This window comes from Oncorhynchus mykiss, chromosome 28 (assembly GCF_057628025.1).
Source record: "Oncorhynchus mykiss isolate SJ-2025 chromosome 28, ASM5762802v1, whole genome shotgun sequence".
Lineage (NCBI taxonomy): Eukaryota > Metazoa > Chordata > Actinopteri > Salmoniformes > Salmonidae > Oncorhynchus > Oncorhynchus mykiss.
In genome coordinates this window covers 44,057,875-44,079,067 of record NC_143049.1, presented here as the reverse complement: position 1 = coordinate 44,079,067, position 21,193 = coordinate 44,057,875, and the positions used below count along the sequence as shown (strand labels likewise).

The following is a 21,193-nucleotide window of genomic DNA, read 5'->3' as shown; positions in this document are numbered from 1 at the left end:
CTCTGGACACTACGCTGACAGACACAGCAAACCTTCTTGCCACAGCTCGCATTGATCTTCCATCCTGGATGAGCTGCACTACCTGAGCCACTTGTGTGGGTTGTAGACTCCGTCTCATGCTACCACTAGAGTGAAAGCACCGCCAGCATTCAAAAGTGACCAAAACATCAGCCAGGAAGCATAGGAACTGAGAAGTGGTCTGTGGTCCCCACCTGCAGAACCACTCCTTTATTGGGGGTGTCTTGCTAATTGACTATAATTTCCACCTGTTGTCTATTCCATTTGCACAACAGCATGTGAAATTTATTGTCAATCAGTGTTGCTTCCTAAGTGGACAGTTTGGTGCGGTTGATGTGTATGATATTGGATGTGATATAGTGAGAGTGTGTATGATGTCTGTATAAGAGTAAGACGATAATGTGTGATGTCCAAATAAATAATAACTCTAATAATTGTAATCCATATGGTATCACCATCATAGTTGCAGCATAATAACCTTTAACATAATTGAAAAACACATCCCAGCATTTCCATAGCAATTGACGTTTCACATGATCATGAAAGAGACCTTGCATTACTCTGGAGACGGCTTCACTACAGTACAAATGTATTCCGTACAGTTTGTTATTATTCCCCAATGCCCCTATTCTGATATCTTCCCCTTGCTTGTTGTAAACATATATAAACTTGTAGACGAATACATAAAAAATATAGACAAACAAGAAACATGTTAAATTATAAAACAGTTCTCCACAATAGAGAGGGAGAGAAGAAAAAATAGTGCATATAGCCTTAATATTAAATTATACACACACACCTGATCTCGCTCTCTTCAGTCACTCTCTCTTTCTCTATTCTATTTTTTCTTCTCTCCCTCTCTCTCTATTGTCGAGAACTGTTTTATAATTTAACATGTTTCTTGTTTGTGGCGCTATCTGCTTTGCTTAATATAAGGAATTTGAAATTATTTATACTTATACTTTTGATACCTAAGTACATTTAGAACCAAATACTTTTATAATTTTTCTCAAGTAGTATTTTACTGGGTGACTTCCACTTTTACTTGAGTAACATTCTATTACGGTATCTATACTTTTACTACTGGGGGAGAGCCGAGATGGAGGCACGGTGGCTTCAACACAATGGTGGGGGAGAGCCGAGATGGAGGCACAGTGGCTTCAACACAATGGTGGGGGAGATTGTGGGGGAGAGCCAAGACGGAGGCACGGTGGCTTCAACACAATGGTGGGGGAGAGCCAAAATGGAGGCACGGTGGCTTCAACATAATGGTGGGGGAGAGCCGAGATGGAGGCACAGTGGCTTCAACACAATGGTGGGGGAGAGCCAAGATGGAGGCACGGTGGCTTCAACACAATGGTGGGGGAGAGCCGAGATGGAGGCACGGTGGCTTCAACACAATGGTGGGGGAGAGCCAAGATGGAGGCACAGTGGCTTCAACATAATGGTGGGGGAGAGCCGAGATGGAGGCACGGTGGCTTCAACACAATGGTGGGGGAGAGCCAAGATGGAGGCACAGTGGCTTCAACATAATGGTGGGGGAGAGTCAAGATGGAGGCACGGTGGCTTCAACAGAATGGTGGGGGAGAGCCGAGATGGAGGCACGGTGGCTTCAACATAATGGTGGGGGAGAGTCAAGATGGAGGCACGGTGGCTTCAACAGAATGGTGGGGGAGAGTCAAGATGGAGGCACGGTGGCTTCAACACAATGGTGGGGGAGAGCCAAGATGGAGGCACAGTGGCTTCAACATAATGGTGGGGGAGAGTCAAGATGGAGGCACGGTGGCTTCAACAGAATGGTGGGGGAGAGTCAAGATGGAGGCACGGTGGCTTCAACATAATGGTGGGGGAGAGTCAAGATGGAGGCACGGTGGCTTCAACAGAATGGTGGGGGAGAGCCGAGATGGAGGCACGGTGGCTTCAACACAATGGTGGGGGAGAGCCGAGATGGAGGCACAGTGGCTTCAACATAATGGTGGGGGAGAGTCTAGATGGAGGCACGGTGGCTTCAACAGAATGGTGGGGGAGAGCCGAGATGGAGGCACGGTGGCTTCAACACAATGGTGGGGGAGAGCCGAGATGGAGGCACGGTGGCTTCAACATAATGGTGGGGGAGAGCCGAGATGGAGGCACGGTGGCTTCAACACAATGGTGGGGGAGAGCCAAGATGGAGGCACAGTGGCTTCAACATAATGGTGGGGGAGAGTCAAGATGGAGGCACGGTGGCTTCAACAGAATGGTGGGGGAGAGTCAAGATGGAGGCACCACGCCCCCTATCAGTCATCTAGTGTATACAGTGCCTTCAGAAATTATTCACACCACTAGACTTTTTCCACACTTTGTGTTACAGTTTAAAATGCATTAAATTGAGATTGTCACACAATACGCCATAAAGTCAAAGTGGAATTATGTTTAGACATTTGTAAAAAATTAATTACAAACTGAAAAGCTGAAAAGTCGTGAGTCAATAATTATTCAATTTGTGTCAAGCTTAAATAGGTTTAGGAGTAAACATTTGCTTAATAAGTCACATACAGATCATTGGAAGGTCGACCAGTGAATTTCAAACGCAGATTCTACCAGACCAGGGAGGTTTTCCAATGCCTCACAAAGGGCACCTATTGGTAGAAATAAAAAAGCAGACAATGAATATCCCTTTGAGCACAGTGAAGTTATTACACTTTGGATGGTGTATCAATAAACCCAGTCACTACAAACATACAGGCGTCTTTCCCAACTTAGATGCCGGAGAGGAAGGACATCGCTCAGGGATTTCACGAGGCCAATGGTGACCTTAAAACAGTTACAATTTAATGGCTGTGATATGAGAAAACTGATGGTTGTCGTTACTCCACATTACTAACCTAAATGACAGTGAAAAGGACAGAATAAAAAATATTCCAAAACATGTATCCTGTTTGCAATAAGGGAGTAAAGTAAAACTGCAAAAAAATGTGGCAAAGAAATTATCTTTATGTCCTGAATACAAAGTGTTATGTTCTGGGAAAATCCAACAGAGTAGCACTCTTCATATTTTCAAGCACGGTGGTGGCCTCATCATGTTATTAGTATGCTTGTCATTGGCAAGGACTAGGGAGTTTATATTTTTATACAAATAAATGGAATAGAGCTAAGCACAGGGAAAAATTCTAGAGAAAATTCTGGTTCAGTCTGCTTTTCAAAAGACACCAGAGACAAATTTACCTTTCAGCAGGACAATAATCTTAAAACACTGGAGTTGCTTACCAAGATGAAATTGAATGTTCCTTAGTGGCCTAGTTAGTCAACTTAAAAGTATCTTGAAAATCTATAGCAAGAGTTGAAAATGGCTGTCTAGCCATGATCAACAACCAACTTGACAGAGTTTGAAGAATATCAAAAATAAAAATGTGCTTATATTGTACAATCCAGGAGTGGAAAGCTCTTACTTAACGACTCTCACAGATGTGTTCACTGGTTCTAACATGTACTGACTCACATATGTGTTCACTGGTTCTAACACGTACTGACTCACATATGTGTTCACTGGTTCTAACATGTACTGACTCACATATGTGTTCACTGGTTCTAACACGTACTGACTCACAGATGTGTTCACTGGTTCTAACATGTACTGACTCACAGATGTGTTCACTGGTTCTAACATGTACTGACTCACATATGTGTTCACTGGTTCTAACACGTACTGACTCACAGATGTGTTCACTGGTTCTAACATGTACTGACTCACAGATGTGTTCACTGGTTCTAACATGTACTGACTCACAGATGTGTTCACTGGTTCTAACATGTACTGACTCACATATGTGTTCACTGGTTCTAACATGTACTGACTCACAGATGTGTTCACTGGTTCTAACATGTCCTGACTCACAGATGTGTTCACTGGTTCTAACATGTACTGACTCACAGATGTGTTCACTGGTTCTAACATGTACTGACTCACAGATGTGTTCACTGGTTCTAACATGTACTGACTCACAGATGTGTTCACTGGTTCTAACATGTCCTGACTCACAGATGTGTTCACTGGTTCTAACATGTACTGACTCACAGATGTGTTCACTGGTTCTAACATGTACTGACTCACAGATGTGTTCACTGGTTCTAACATGTCCTGACTCACAGATGTGTTCACTGGTTCTAACATGTACTGACTCACAGATGTGTTCACTGGTTCTAACATGTACTGACTCACAGATGTGTTCACTGGTTCTAACATGTGCTGACTCACAGATGTGTTCACTGATTCTAACATGTACTGACTCACAGATGTGTTCACTGGTTCTAACATGTACTGACTCACAGATGTGTTCACTGGTTCTAACATGTACTGACTCACAGATGTGTTCACTGGTTCTAACATGTCCTGACTCACAGATGTGTTCACTGGTTCTAACATGTACTGACTCACAGATGTGTTCACTGGTTCTAACATGTACTGACTCACAGATGTGTTCACTGGTTCTAACATGTACTGACTCACAGATGTGTTCACTGGTTCTAACATGTACTGACTCACAGATGTGTTCACTGGTTCTAACATGTGCTGACTCACAGATGTGTTCACTGATTCTAACATGTACTGACTCACAGATGTGTTCACTGGTTCTAACATGTACTGACTCACAGATGTGTTCACTGGTTCTAACATGTACTGACTCACAGATGTGTTCACTGGTTCTAACATGTCCTGACTCACAGATGTGTTCACTGGTTCTAACATGTACTGACTCACAGATGTGTTCACTGGTTCTAACATGTACTGACTCACAGATGTGTTCACTGGTTCTAACATGTACTGACTCACAGATGTGTTCACTGGTTCTAACATGTACTGACTCACAGATGTGTTCACTGGTTCTAACATGTACTGACTCACAGATGTGTTCACTGGTTCTAACATGTACTGACTCACAGATGTGTTCACTGGTTCTAACATGTACTGACTCACAGATGTGTTCACTGGTTCTAACATGTCCTGACTCACAGATGTGTTCACTGGTTCTAACATGTACTGACTCACAGATGTGTTCACTGGTTCTAACATGTACTGACTCACAGATGTGTTCACTGGTTCTAACATGTCCTGACTCACAGATGTGTTCACTGGTTCTAACATGTACTGACTCACAGATGTGTTCACTGGTTCTAACATGTACTGACTCACAGATGTGTTCACTGGTTCTAACATGTCCTGACTCACAGATGTGTTCACTGGTTCTAACATGTACTGACTCACAGATGTGTTCACTGGTTCTAACATGTACTGACTCACAGATGTGTTCACTGGTTCTAACATGTCCTGACTCACAGATGTGTTCACTGGTTCTAACATGTCCTGACTCACAGATGTGTTCACTGGTTCTAACATGTACTGACTCACAGATGTGTTCACTGGTTCTAACATGTCCTGACTCACAGATGTGTTCACTGGTTCTAACATGTACTGACTCACAGATGTGTTCACTGGTTCTAACATGTACTGACTCACAGATGTGTTCACTGGTTCTAACATGTCCTGACTCACAGATGTGTTCACTGGTTCTAACATGTACTGACTCACAGATGTGTTCACTGGTTCTAACATGTACTGACTCACAGATGTGTTCACTGGTTCTAACATGTACTGACTCACAGATGTGTTCACTGATTCTAACATGTACTGACTCACAGATGTGTTCACTGGTTCTAACATGTCCTGACTCACAGATGTGTTCACTGGTTCTAACATGTACTGACTCACAGATGTGTTCACTGGTTCTAACACGTACTGACTCACAGATGTGTTCACTGGTTCTAACATGTACTGACTCACAGATGTGTTCACTAGTTCTAACATGTACTGACTCACAGATGTGTTCACTGGTTCTAACATGTACTGACTCACAGATGTGTTCACTGGTTCTAACATGTACTGACTCACAGATGTGTTCACTGGTTCTAACATGTACTGACTCACAGATGTGTTCACTGGTTCTAACATGTACTGACTCACAGATGTGTTCACTGGTTCTAACATGTACTGACTCACAGATGTGTTCACTGGTTCTAACATGTACTGACTCACAGATGTGTTCACTGGTTCTAACATGTACTGACTCACAGATGTGTTCACTGGTTCTAACATGTACTGACTCACAGATGTGTTCACTGGTTCTAACATGTACTGACTCACAGATGTGTTCACTGGTTCTAACATGTACTGACTCACAGATGTGTTCACTGGTTCTAACATGTACTGACTCACAGATGTGTTCACTGGTTCTAACATGTACTGACTCACAGATGTGTTCACTGGTTCTAACATGTACTGACTCACAGATGTGTTCACTGGTTCTAACATGTACTGACTCACAGATGTGTTCACTGGTTCTAACATGTACTGACTCACAGATGTGTTCACTGGTTCTAACATGTACTGACTCACAGATGTGTTCACTGGTTCTAACATGTACTGACTCACAGATGTGTTCACTGGTTCTAACATGTACTGACTCACAGATGTGTTCACTGGTTCTAACACGTACTGACTCACAGATGTGTTCACTGGTTCTAACATGTACTGACTCACAGATGTGTTCACTAGTTCTAACATGTACTGACTCACAGATGTGTTCACTGGTTCTAACATGTACTGACTCACAGATGTGTTCACTGGTTCTAACATGTACTGACTCACAGATGTGTTCACTGGTTCTAACATGTACTGACTCACAGATGTGTTCACTGGTTCTAACATGTACTGACTCACAGATGTGTTCACTGGTTCTAACATGTACTGACTCACAGATGTGTTCACTGGTTCTAACATGTACTGACTCACAGATGTGTTCACTGGTTCTAACATGTACTGACTCACAGATGTGTTCACTGGTTCTAACATGTACTGACTCACAGATGTGTTCACTGGTTCTAACATGTACTGACTCACAGATGTGTTCACTGGTTCTAACATGTACTGACTCACAGATGTGTTCACTGGTTCTAACATGTACTGACTCACAGATGTGTTCACTGGTTCTAACATGTACTGACTCACAGATGTGTTCACTGGTTCTAACATGTACTGACTCACAGATGTGTTCACTGGTTCTAACATGTACTGACTCACAGATGTGTTCACTGGTTCTAACATGTACTGACTCACAGATGTGTTCACTGGTTCTAACATGTACTGACTCACAGATGTGTTCACTGGTTCTAACATGTACTGACTCACAGATGTGTTCACTGGTTCTAACATGTACTGACTCACAGATGTGTTCACTGGTTCTAACATGTACTGACTCACAGATGTGTTCACTGGTTCTAACATGTACTGACTCACAGATGTGTTCACTGGTTCTAACATGTCCTGACTCACAGATGTGTTCACTGGTTCTAACATGTACTGACTCACAGATGTGTTCACTGGTTCTAACATGTACTGACTCACAGATGTGTTCACTGGTTCTAACATGTACTGACTCACAGATGTGTTCACTGGTTCTAACATGTACTGACTCACAGATGTGTTCACTGGTTCTAACACGTACTGACTCACAGATGTGTTCACTGGTTCTAACATGTCCTGACTCACAGATTAATACTTATGTACATTAGATATATTTAATTTAATAAATTGGCCAAAATGTCTAAAAACACATTTTCACTTTGTCATTATGGGAGTGTGGTGTAGTTGGGTTAGACATTTTGTTGTATCCATTTTCACTTTGTCATTATGGGAGTGTGGTGTAGTTGGGTTAGACATTTTGTTGCTGTATCCATTTTCACTTTGTCATTATGGGAGTGTGGTGTAGTTGGGTTAGACATTTTGTTGTTGTATCCATTTTCACTTTGTCATTATGGGAGTGTGGTGTAGTTGGGTTAGACATTTTGTTGCTGTATCCATTTTCACTTTGTCATTATGGGAGTGTGGTGTAGTTGGGTTAGACATTGTGTTGTTGTATCCATTTTCACTTTGTCATTATGGGAGTGTGGTGTAGTTGGGTTAGACATTTTGTTGTTGTATCCATTTTGAATTCCGGCTATAACTAAATGTGGAATAAGTGTCGATGGCACCTTGATTGAAGGACAGGCTCGTGGTAACGCCTGGAGCAGAATAAGTGGAACGCTATCAAATACAAACACATGGTTTCTATGTGTTTGACACCGTTCCATTAGCGCCGTTCCAGACATTATTGTGAGCCGTCCTCCCCTCAGCAGCCGCCACGGGTCAAGGGTCATGAATACTTTCTCAAGGCACGGTATACAAAATCATTGGCTGGAATAAGGACCTTCCCTGCCCATCCTAGCTCTTCAAAGACCTACATTAACCCCACCTGCTTTGAGGAAAAATGTACTTACGACTGATGTGGTTGTCTCACCTTGCTATCTTAAGATAGATGCACTAGCTAAGTGGGTCTGGATAAGTCTGCTAAACGACTCACTAATGTTGTGGCTCTTGAAAGATTATCAACCAACTGAGCCACTGCCTGTTCACCCCGCTATCATCCAGAAGGCGAGGTCCGTACAGGTGGATCAAAACTGGGACCGAGAGACTGAAGAACAGCTTCTATCTCAAGGCCATCAGACCGTTAAACAGCCACCACTAACATTGAGTGGCTGCTGCCAACATACTGACTCAACTCCAGCCACTTTAATAATTACAAATTGATGTAATACATGTATCACTAGCCACGTTAAACAATGCCACTTTTGTTTACATACCCCACATTAATCTCATATGTATATACTGTACTCGATACCATCTACTGCATCTTGCCTATGCCGTTCTGTACCATCACTCATTCATATATCTTTATGTACATATTCTTTATCCCTTTACAGTTGTGAAATTGTTAGGTTACTCGTTGGTTATTACTGCATTGTCGTAACTAGAAGCACAAGCATTTTGCATTAACATCTGCTAACCATGTGTATGTGACAAATAAAATTTGATTTAGATAAGTCTGCTAAACAACTCCCTACTGTAGTGGCTCTGGATCAGTCTACTAAACGACCCCCTACTGTAGTGGCTCTGGATCAGTCTACTAAACGACTCCCTACTGTAGTGGCTCTGGATCAGTCTACTAAACGACCCCCTACTGTAGTGGCTCTGGATCAGTCTGCTAAACGACTCCCTACTGTAGTGACTCTGGATCAGTCTACTAAACGACTCCCTACTGTAGTGGCTCTGGATCAGTCTACTAAACGACCCCCTACTGTAGTGGCTCTGGATCAGTCTACTAAACGACCCCCTACTGTAGTGGCTCTGGATCAGTCTACTAAACGACCCCCTACTGTAGTGGCTCTGGATCAGTCTACTAAACGACTCCCTACTGTAGTGGCTCTGGATCAGTCTGCTAAACGACTCCCTACTGTAGTGACTCTGGATCAGTCTACTAAACGACCCCCTACTGTAGTGGCTCTGGATCAGAGTCTACTAAACGACCCCCTACTGTAGTGGCTCTGGATCAGTGTACTAAACGACCCCCTACTGTAGTGGCTCTGGATCAGTCTACTAAACGACTCCCTACTGTAGTGGCTCTGGATCAGTCTACTAAACGACCCCCTACTGTAGTGGCTCTGGATCAGTCTACTAAACGACTCCCTACTGTAGTGGCTCTGGATCAGTCTACTAAACGACCCCCTACTGTAGTGGCTCTGGATCAGTCTACTAAACGACCCCCTACTGTAGTGGCTCTGGATCAGTCTACTAAACGACTCCCTACTGTAGTGGCTCTGAATCAGTCAACTAAACGACTCCCTACTGTAGTGACTCTGGATCAGTCTGCTAAAAAAGTGGCTCTGGATCAGAGTCTACTAAATGACTAAAATGTAGAAATAAAATCAGCAACACAACATAGTAACAGAGACTCAGGCGTTCCTCTCTTGACTGCTTTTTATTGTGGTGGATGTTTGATGAGGCAGCGTCCAGCTCAGGATAAACAACACAACAGTCTGGTCCCTCCAAGTAACCCTCTACTGGTCCTTCAGCTCCTTCAGTCTCCTGATGGCCGACTTCACTGTGACTGCAGACGTCGTGCTGGAACACAAAGGGGAACAATGATTCAGTACAGAGGAGGAACAAGTTACGCTGAACAAAAATATAAAAAAAGCAACATGTTAAGTGTTGGTCCCATGTTTCATGAGCAAAAAAATTAATCCTGACATTAACTATACGCACAAAAAGCTCTCGTTTTGTGCACAAATGTGTTTCCATCCCCGTTAGTGAGCATGTCCTTTGCCAAGATAATCCATCCACCTGTCAGGTGTGGCATATCAAGAAGCTGATTAAACAGCACCACCATTACACAGGTGCACCTTGTGCTGGGGACAATAAAAGGCCACTCTAAAATGACCAGTTGTGTCACACAACACAATGCCACAGATGTCTCAAGTTTTGGGGGAGCGTACAATTGGCATGCTGACTGCAGGAATGCCCACCAGAACTGTTGCCAGAGAATTGAATGTTAATTGCTTTACCGTAAGCCGACTCCATCGTTTTAGAGAATTTGGCAGTACGGGGGGGGGGGGCTGAGCAATGCGTGTGGGTGTAATAAAGCCCAACATTCTGATAGGTCCGGCCGCTGGGGAGCCAGACCCAGCCAATGCCCCCCCCAGGGCACACCCACGGCTGCACCCTTGCCCAGTCATGTGAAATCCATAGACTTAATTAATATATTTCAATTGACTAATTTCCTACATACTGTAACTCAGTAAAAAAGTTGAAATTGTTGCGTTAGAGTATTGACCTTTTTGAGGAGGTGAACCCTGGGGAAAAAAAATCAGCATTTCTGACCATAGTATTCACGGGTGGAATGGTCCTTATGTCTGGGCACGAATCATTTTTGATAGATTTCCCCAAACGTCACATCCGGGCGCATTACCTGCATGGATAGCAACCATTCTATACACTTCCGGCCCGACCTTGGACACTGTGCTATCTAACCTCCAAACGAGCTTCAATGCCATACAACACTCCTTCCGTGGCCTCCCAACTGCTCTTAAACGCTAGTAAAACCAAATGCATGCTTTTCAACCGTTCGCTGCCTGCACCCGCACGCCTGACTAGCATCACCAACCCGGGATGGTTCCGACCTTGAATATGTGGACATCTTTAAGTACCTAGGTGTCTGGTTAGACTGCAAACTCTCCTTCCAGACTCATATCAAACATCTCCAATCCAAAATCAAATCTAGTCGGCTTTCTATTTCGCAACAAAGCCTCCTTCACTCACGCCGCCAAACTTACCCTCGTAAAACTGACTATCCAACCGATCCTCGACTTCGGCGATGTCATCTACAAAATTGCTTCCAACACTCTACTCAGCAAACTGGATGCAGTTTATCACAGTGCCATCCGTTTTGTCACTAAAGCACCGTATACCACCCACCACTGCGACCTGTATGCTCTAGTCGGCTGGCCCTCGCTACATATTCGTCGCCAGACCCACTGGCTCCAGGTCATCTACAAGTCCATGCTAGGTAAAGCTCCGCCTTATCTCAGTTCACTGGTCACGATGGCAACACCCACCCGTAACACGCGCTCCAGCAGGTGTATCTCACTGATCATCCCTAAAGCCAACACCTCATTTGGCCGCCTTTCGTTCCAGTTCTCTGCTGCCTGTGACTGGAACGAATTGCAAATATCGCTGAAGTTGGAGACTTTTATCTCCCTCACCAACTTCAAACATCTGCTATCTGAGCAGCTAACCGATTGCTGCAGCTGTACATAGTCTATCGGTAAATAGCCCACCAATTTTTACCTACCTCATCCCCATACTGTTTTTATTTATTTACTTTTCTGCTCATTTGCAAACCAATATCTCTACCTGTACATGACCATCTGATCATTTATCACTTGTGTTAATCTGCAAAATTGTAATTATTCGCCTACCTCCTCATGCCTTTTGCACACAATGTATATAGACTCTCCTTTTTTTCTACTGTGTTATTGACTTGTTTATTGTTTACTCCATGTGTAACTCTGTGTTGTCTGTTCACACAGCTATGCCTTATCTTGGCCAGGTCGCAGTTGCAAATGAGAACATGTTCTCAACTGGCCTACCTGGTTAAATAAAGGTGAAATAAAATGTTTTTATTTTATTTTTTTAAGTAAGTAGCGTTCGCGGCAGGTGCCAGGATGTGTAGCACACGGGTATGTGGTTTACCATCTAGTAGGTAGATACATATAAATAGGATTGACAGCCACCCAAGTTTTCCCCCCCACACGAGTCTAAGCCAGGGGGGGAGGTTCTACTAAACTATATGGAATTGTTTTAAGGTCATTTCGTCTGAATTTTAAGATCCCTTTAGTCTCTGAATGTTCTCGAGTGGCCCAGCCAGAGCCCGGGCTTGAACCCGATCTAACATCTCTGGAAAGACATTCAAATAGCTGTGCAGCAACGCTCCCCATCCACCCTAACAGGGCTTGAGAGGATCTGCAGAGAAGAACAGGAGAAACTTCCCAAATACAGGGGTGCCAAGCTTGTATAATAATTGGGGTCAAGGTAGTTTTGAATGATCTGTTTGTCAATGTAGGTAGAGTAGGCTACCCTGTAATGTGTGGTATTAAAACCAAGTTCAACTAACGTCTACAGTCAGTGTAGTAGAATTGCATTTAGTGCGTTTGTGTCACATTTCTCCCCATAGAAAGAAATGGCATATAGCCTAGGCCTTCTCTAAAAGCACTTAACCATGCATTGAACGCCCAGTTAACTTTATTAGCCTAAATCATGGCTGACAAATTAATAGTAGCCTATTCTCATGCATAGAACAAGCCAGCCGACTTGCCTGTTTAAAACAAATATTTTTGGGTGTGTAGTGGATTTCACAATTGTGCAGCGCCACAGCTAAATGACTGCAGTGGAAACACTGCTAGAACTCAAAACCATTGGCACATCTTTCCTAGGACAAAACACTAAACTGATATGACTGGATAGATGGCGGAGTCCTTCCTACAAAACTTTGAAGGAAAAATGCGCTTCCAAACTATTTCAACAGGGCCCATTACTCCATCTTCTCCCAACAGTCATGTTCCAGAGGTACTGAACAAAAAAACAAGACAATTTCAAAGACTTTACTGAGGTAGGTCATGGAAGGAAATCAGTCAATTGAAGTAAAATTGGGTCCTAATCTATGGATTTCACATGACTGGGCAATACAGATATACATCTGTTGGTCACAGAAACTCTAAGGATGTGGATCAGAAAACCAGTCAGTATCTGGTGTGACCACCATTTGCCTCATGCAACGAGACATCTCCTTCTCATTGAGTTGATCAGGCTGTTGATTGTGGCCTGTGGAATGTTGTCCCACTCCTCTTCAATGGCTGTGTGAAGTCGCTGGATATTGGTGGGAACTGGAACACGCTGTCGTACACGTTGATCCAGAGCATCCCAAACATGCTTAACACGTGACATATCTGGTAAGTATGCGGATCGTGGAAGAACTGGGACATTTTCAGCTTCCAGGAATTGTGCCCAGATCCCTGCCACATGGGGCCGTGCATTATCATGATGAAACATGAGGTGATGGCGGCGGATTTTTTCTGACCTTCTCTAAGAAGAGACATGTGAAAACCGCATTAGACTGAGGATGAACAACTGAGGGTGCAGGATTTAGTTCCAGTCCTGCTGTAACACTGTTTCCAGATCGGTGCAGATGACAGACAGGAAGCCACTAAACTATACCATACAGCCTTCCGATTCCCCCTCCCAGAGCAGCAAGAGGAACCTCTCTACCGTCAAACCCAACACATTAACCCGAGAACTCAGTTCTGCCACCTCAGGTCTCTCGGCCCTCCCAACCCTACGTGAGGGCCGCTCCCGCGAAGCCAATCTCCTTTCTGTCCTGGCACCTCAATGGTGTTATCAGCTTCCTCCTGAAGCTAGGAAAGCAGAGTTCCTGCCCATCTTCCAAAAAGCACACAAAACCCTACCTCTACAAACAGCATTGTAACCCCCCCACCCCCCAGAAAGCCTCTTGGAACAGTCAGGTGCTGCATGTGTTCGTTCACCTCTTACTATGACTGACGTGGATTCCACCTAGCCATCGGAAGATGAACAGGAAGTTGCTCTGGATAGGAGCATCTGCTAAATGACTAAAACTTAAATGTTACCGGCTAGTTCTAGAGGCTAGACAGCAAACAGATCTGAGGGAGAATCAACCAGGGGGTGAAGAACACCTACAGCCCAGACCCCCCGTCACCCACCCACCCAGACCCCCGTCACCGCCCAGACCCCCGTCACCCACCCACCCACCGCCCAGACCCCCGTCACCCACCCACCGCCCAGACCCCCGTCACCCACCCACCGCCCAGACCCCCGTCACCCACCCACCGCCCAGACCCCCGCCGCCCAGAACCCTGCCACCCACCCAACGCCCAGACCCCCGCCACCCACCCACCGCCCTGTCATCCACCCACCGCCCAGACCCCCGTCACCCACACACCCCCGTCACCGTCCAGACCCCGTCACCCACACATTGCTACTTACTTGTATGTCCAGGCACCTCCAGCAACAGTCTTCATGCAGGACCCGCAGTGCCAGATACCAACAGCCCTCCTCTTCATCTTAGTCTGAAGATTAAAAACAATTAAGTGCTGTGATTAACCTCCGCATTGTTATAACACATCAGTAACAGTTCTGTGGGACCGCACCTCGGTGTGGACCGCACCTCGGTGTACCTGGCTGTATATGTTAGAGGTGTGGACCGCACCTCGGTGTGGACCGCACCTTGGTGTACCTGGCTGTATATGTTAGAGGTGTGGACCGCACCTCGGTGTGGACCGCACCTTGGTGTACCTGGCTGTATATGTTAGAGGTGTGGACCGCACCTCGGTGTGGACCGCACCTTGGTGTACCTGGCTGTATATGTTAGAGGTGTGGACCGCACCTCGGTGTACCTGGCTGTATATGTTAGAGGTGTGGACCGCACCTCAGTGTACCTGGCTGTATATGTTAGAGGTGTGGACCGCACCTTGGTGTACCTGGCTGTATATGTTAGAGGTGTGGACCGCACTTTGGTGTACCTGGCTGTATATGTTAGAGGTGTGGACCGCACCTCAGTGTACCTGGCTGTATATGTTAGAGGTGTGGACCGCACCTCAGTGTACCTGGCTGTATATGTTAGAGGTGTGGACCGCACCTCAGTGTACCTGGCTGTATATGTTAGAGGTGTGGACCGCACCTCAGTGTACCTGGCTGTATATGTTAGAGGTGTGGACCGCACCTCAGTGTACCTGGCTGTATATGTTAGAGGTGTGGACCGCACCTCAGTGTACCTGGCTGTATATGTTAGTGGTGTGGACCGCACCTCAGTGTACCTGGCTGTATATGTTAGAGGTGTGGACCGCACCTCGGTGTACCTGGCTGTATATGTTAGAGGTGTGGACCGCACCTTGGTGTACCTGGCTGTATATGTTAGAGGTGTGGACCGCACCTTGGTGTACCTGGCTGTATATGTTAGAGGTGTGGACCGCACCTCGGTGTACCTGGATGTATATGTTAGAGGTGTGGACCGCACCTCGGTGTACCTGGCTGTATATGTTAGAGGTGTGGACCGCACCTCGGTGTACCTGGCTGTATATGTTAGAGGTGTGGACCGCACCTCGGTGTACCTGGCTGTATATGTTAGAGGTGTGGACCGCACCTTGGTGTACCTGGCTGTATATGTTAGAGGTGTGGACCGCACCTCAGTGTACCTGGCTGTATATGTTAGAGGTGTGGACCGCACCTTGGTGTACCTGGCTGTATATGTTAGAGGTGTGGACCGCACCTCAGTGTACCTGGCTGTATATGTTAGAGGTGTGGACCGCACCTCAGTGTACCTGGCTGTATATGTTAGAGGTGTGGACCGCACCTCAGTGTACCTGGCTGTATATGTTAGAGGTGTGGACCGCACCTCAGTGTACCTGGCTGTATATGTTAGAGGTGTGGACCGCACCTCAGTGTACCTGGCTGTATATGTTAGAGGTGTGGACCGCACCTTGGTGTACCTGGCTGTATATGTTAGAGGTGTGGACCGCACCTTGGTGTACCTGGCTGTATATGTTAGAGGTGTGGACCGCACCTTGGTGTACCTGGCTGTATATGTTAGAGGTGTGGACCGTACCTTGCCACAGAAGGAGCAGGTGTACTTGGCGTGCTGGCTGATCTCAATCTTCTTCACCATCTTCCTGAGCGACGCGCCGTAACGCGTGCCATATTTACCCACAATCCCCACCTTCTTGGTGCGCTTAGCCTGAGGAAGACCATAATTAATAAACACAATTATTCATACACAACTCTCTCAAGTTAGCAAATCTCACTTTACTGTGATAGGAAATAGCCCTCCCAAAACGCCGCTAGATATCTAAACAGAGGCAATGCCACAACACAGCTAGATATCTAAACAGAGGCAATGCCAAACCACCGCTAGATATCTAAACAGAGGCAATGCCACAACACAGCCAGATATCTAAACAGAGGCAATGCCACAACACCACTAGATATCTAAACAGAGGCAATGCCAAAACACAGCCAGATATCTAAACAGAGGCAATGCCAAACCACCGCTAGATATCTAAACAGAGGCAATGCCAAACCACCGCTAGATATCTAAACAGAGGCAATGCCAAACCACCGCTAGATATCTAAACAGAGGCAATGCCAAACCACCACTAGATATCTAAACAGAGGCAATGCCAAACCACCGCCAGATATCTAAACAGAGGCAATGCCAAACCACCACTAGATATCTAAACAGAGGCAATGCCACAACACCGCTAGATATCTAAACAGAGGCAATGCCACAACACCGCTAGATATCTAAACAGAGGCAATGCCAAAACACAGCCAGATATCTAAACAGAGGCAATGCCACAACACAGCCAGATATCTAAACAGAGGCAATGCCACAACACAGCCAGATATCTAAACAGAGGCAATGTCAAACCACCGAAAGATATCTAAACAGAGGCAATGCCAAACCACCGAAAGATATCTAAACAGAGGCAATGCCAAACCACCGAAAGATATCTAAACAGAGGCAATGCCACAACACCACTAGATATCTAAACAGAGGCAATGCCACAACACAGCCAGATATCTAAACAGAGGCAATGCCACAACACAGCTAGATATCTAAACAGAGGCAATGCCAAACCACCGCTAGATATCTAAACAGAGGCAATGCCACAACACAGCCAGATATCTAAACAGAGGCAATGCCACAACACCGCTAGATATCTAAACAGAGGCAATGCCAAACCACCGAAAGATATCTAAACAGAGGCAATGCCAAACCACCGAAAGATATCTAAACAGAGGCAATGCCACAACACCACTAGATATCTAAACAGAGGCAATGCCACAACACCGCTAGATATCTAAACAGAGGCAATGCCACAACACAGCCAGATATCTAAACAGAGGCAATGCCAAACCACCGAAAGATATCTAAACAGAGGCAATGCCACAACACCACTAGATATCTAAACAGAGGCAATGCCACAACACCGCTAGATATCTAAACAGAGGCAATGCCAAACCACCGAAAGATATCTAAACAGAGGCAATGCCACAACACAGCTAGATATCTAAACAGAGGCAATGCCAAACCACCGCTAGATATCTAAACAGAGGCAATGCCAAACCATTCAGCCAATTTGACTAGCCAAGGACAGTCTCTTCCTAAACAACATTACAGAAGCATAAAGTTAGCGATTAGCCAAGTTGTAAAAGCATGCAATCAACTAGCGCTCCCGTTGACTTCTCGGCTTAAAGGCAGAAGACTAAGACCTCTGACAACCCCACTCGGGAATATCGGTAGTCGCGGTTACCGGTATTTCTCCGAACATTAGCCACGCCGCCTCTAGTGAAAGCAGCGAGGAGGGACTGGGAGTTTAGCCTTTCCAGATGAGCATGCTAAAAACAGGCTAGTTGCTTGCTTATAACGAGTTATTGACACGGACCATGCTTTGGGTCTGGCGACTGCTGCAATATTACAAAAAACACACTCCCCGCTGTACCGAGTACACTCGGTTTCAGCCAGAAACCTGACACCAAGCCGAAAGCCATGCACGTACTGGGCGGCCATTGCTACGACTTTCAGGTATGCGAACACAAAAAAATGTATATATATATTTTGGCATTTTGTTCACAATAATATCTGTAATAATTTGTGGATCTAATTGCGAATTATATATACAGACCACCAGATCAATTATTCGCATTGGATTAGATAGATTGGTGTGGATTAAGACGGGAACATTTTGGGCTCACCATTGTTGCTGAGGAGACGTCGGTCCAAAGAGGAAGAGCTGAGGTCGCAGGCGCACTTTACCCCAGTGGAACGTGTTGCATTGTGGGATGTCGGCGCTGTCCTGGGCCTTCTGAGCCCCAGTTGAGAGAGAAAAGTAGTTACAAATTAAAGGTTTTAAATATTTTAAAATGTAGTTTTGGGTCTGTCTACAAGTGATACATCACTAGAGGAATATTGATCTAGTAAATGTTTTTTTTCTCCCCTATAATAAGATAAAAACAGCCAGAGTTTCTTGAACCAAATGCAAATAAATTAATAAAATAACCAAACTGTCTATGTACATTATAGCCACAATACACAGGATTCTAATGTTAATAATGTCATAAAAGCTATATGCATGTATACACAGTTGAAGTCAGAAGTTTACATACACCTTAGCCAAATACATTTAAACTCAGTGTTTCACAATTCCTGACATTTAATCAGAGTAAAAATTCCCTGTCTTAGGTCAGTTGGGACCACCACTATTATTTTAAGAATGTGAAATGTCAGAATAATAGATATAATTATTTATTTAAGCTTTTATTTCTTTCATCACATTCCCAGTGGGTCAGAAGTTAACGTACTCAATTAGTATTTGGTAGCATTGCCTTTAAATTGTTTAACTTGGGTCAAACATTTTAGGTAGACTTCCACAAGCTTCCCTCTATAAGTCTGCCAATACCTTGACTTTGTTGTCCTTAAGCAATTTTCCACAACTTTGGAGGTATGCTTGGGGTCATTGTCCATTTGGAAGACCCATTTGCGACCAAGTTTTAACTTCCTGATTGATGTCTTGAGATGTTGCTTCAATATATCCACATAATTTTCCTGCTTCATGATGCCATCTATTTTGTGAAGTGTACTAGTCCCTCCTGCAGCAAAGCACCCTCACAACATGATGCTGCCACCCCTGTGCTTCAGGGTTGGGATGGTGTTCTTCGACTTGCAAGCCTCCCCCTTTCTCCTCCAAACATAACGATGGTCATTATGACCAAACAGTTGTATTTTTGTTTCATCAGAGGACATTTCTCCAAAAAGTACAATGTTTGTCCCCATGTGCAGTTGCAAACCATAGTCTGGCTTTTTTATGGCGGTTTTGGAGCAGTGGCTTTTTCCTTGCCGAGCGGCCTTTCAGGTTATGTCGATATAGGACTCGTTTTACTGTGGATATAGATACTTTAAAAAGTATTTTTTATTTTTAAAAAATGTACCCTTTTTTCTCCCCAATTTCGTGGTATCCAATTGTTAGTAGCTACTATCTTGTCTCATCGCTACAACTCCCGTACGGGCTCAGGAGAGGCGAAGGTCGAGAGCCATGTGTTCTCCGAAACACAACCCAACCAAGTCGCACTGCTTCTTGACACAACACACATCCAACCGGGAAGCCAGCTGCACCAATGTGTCGGAGGAAACACTGTACACCTGCCGACCTGGTCATCGTGCACTGCGCCCGACCCGCCACAGGAGTCGCTAGTGCGCGATGAGACAAGGATATCCCTGCCGGTCAAACTTTCCCTAACCCGGACGATGCTGGGCCAATTGTGCGTCGCCCCATGAACCTCCCGGTCTTGGCCGGCTGTGACGGAACCTGGGCTCGAACCCAGAATCTCTCGCCTTAGACCACTGCGCTGTCGTCTATATCCAAGGCCCCCGGATATAGATACGTTTGTACCGGTTTCCTCCAACATCTTCACAAGGTCCTTTGCTGTTGTTCTGGGATTGATTTGCACTTTTCGCACCAAAGTACATTCATCTTTAGGAGACAGAACGCGTCTCCTTCCTGAGTGGTAGGCCGGCTGCATGGTCCCATGGTGTTTATACTTGCGTGCTATTGTTTGCACCGATAAATGTGTACCTTCAGGCGTTTGGAAATTGCTCCCAAAGACAAACCAGACTTGTGGAGGTCTACAATTATTCTTCTGAGGTCTTGGCTGATTTCTTTAGATTTTCCCACGATGTCAAGCAAAGAGGCACTGAGTTTGAAGGTAGGCCTTGAAATACATCCACAGGTACACCTCCAATTGACTCAAATTATGTCAATTAGCCTATTAGAAGCTTCTAAAGCCATGACATCATTTTCTGGAATTTTCCAAGCTGTTTAAAGGCACAGTCAACTTAGTGTATGTAAACTTCTGACCCACTGGAATTGTGATACAGTGAATTCTAAGTGAAATAATCTGTCTGTAAACAATTGTTGGAAAAATGACTTGTGTCATGCACAAAGTAGATGTCCTAACCGACTTGCCAAAACTATAGTTTGTTAACAAGACATTTGTGGACAGTACCGTTCAGTGCTGTGGCTGGACAGGACAATGATAGAGGTTAAACTGGGCTCAGTGCTGTGGCTGGACAGGACAATGATAGAGGTTAAACTGGGCTCAGTGCTGTGGCTGGACAGGACAATGATAGAGGTTAAACTGGGCTCAGTGCTGTGGCTGGACAGGACAATGATAGAGGTTAAACTGGGCTCATTGCTGTGGCTGGACAGGACAATGATAGAGGTTAAACTGGGCTCGGTGCTGTGGCTGGACAGGACAATGATAGAGGTTAAACTGGGCTCATTGCTGTGGCTGGACAGGACAATGATAGAGGTTAAACTGGGCTCAGTGCTGTGGCTGGACAGGACAATGATAGAGGTTAAACTGGGCTCAGTGCTGTGGCTGGACAGGACAATGATAGAGGTTAAACTGGGCTCAGTGCTGTGGCTGGACAGGACAATGATAGAGGTTAAACTGGGCTCAGTGCTGTGGCTGGACAGGACAATGATAGAGGTTAAACTGTAGGCTCAGTGCTGTGGCTGGACAGGACAATGATAGAGGTTAAACTGGGCTCAGTGCTGTGGCTGGACAGGACAATGATAGAGGTTAAACTGGGCTCAGTGCTGTGGCTGGACAGGACAATGA

The 21,193-nt window shown here is 45.1% G+C and overlaps 1 protein-coding gene across 1 annotated transcript; it reads right to left on the bottom strand.

The window, feature by feature from the left end:
* Nucleotides 1–9,889: 9,889 nt before the first annotated feature.
* Nucleotides 9,890–18,300, bottom strand: rpl37a (ribosomal protein L37a). Its single transcript, NM_001165241.1, is given in 4 exon segments — nt 9,890–10,048; nt 14,501–14,583; nt 16,119–16,247; nt 18,269–18,300. Coding segments are annotated over 4 exon segments (279 nt in total). The 5' UTR covers nt 18,272–18,300; the 3' UTR covers nt 9,890–9,984.
* Nucleotides 18,301–21,193: the final 2,893 nt, after the last annotated feature.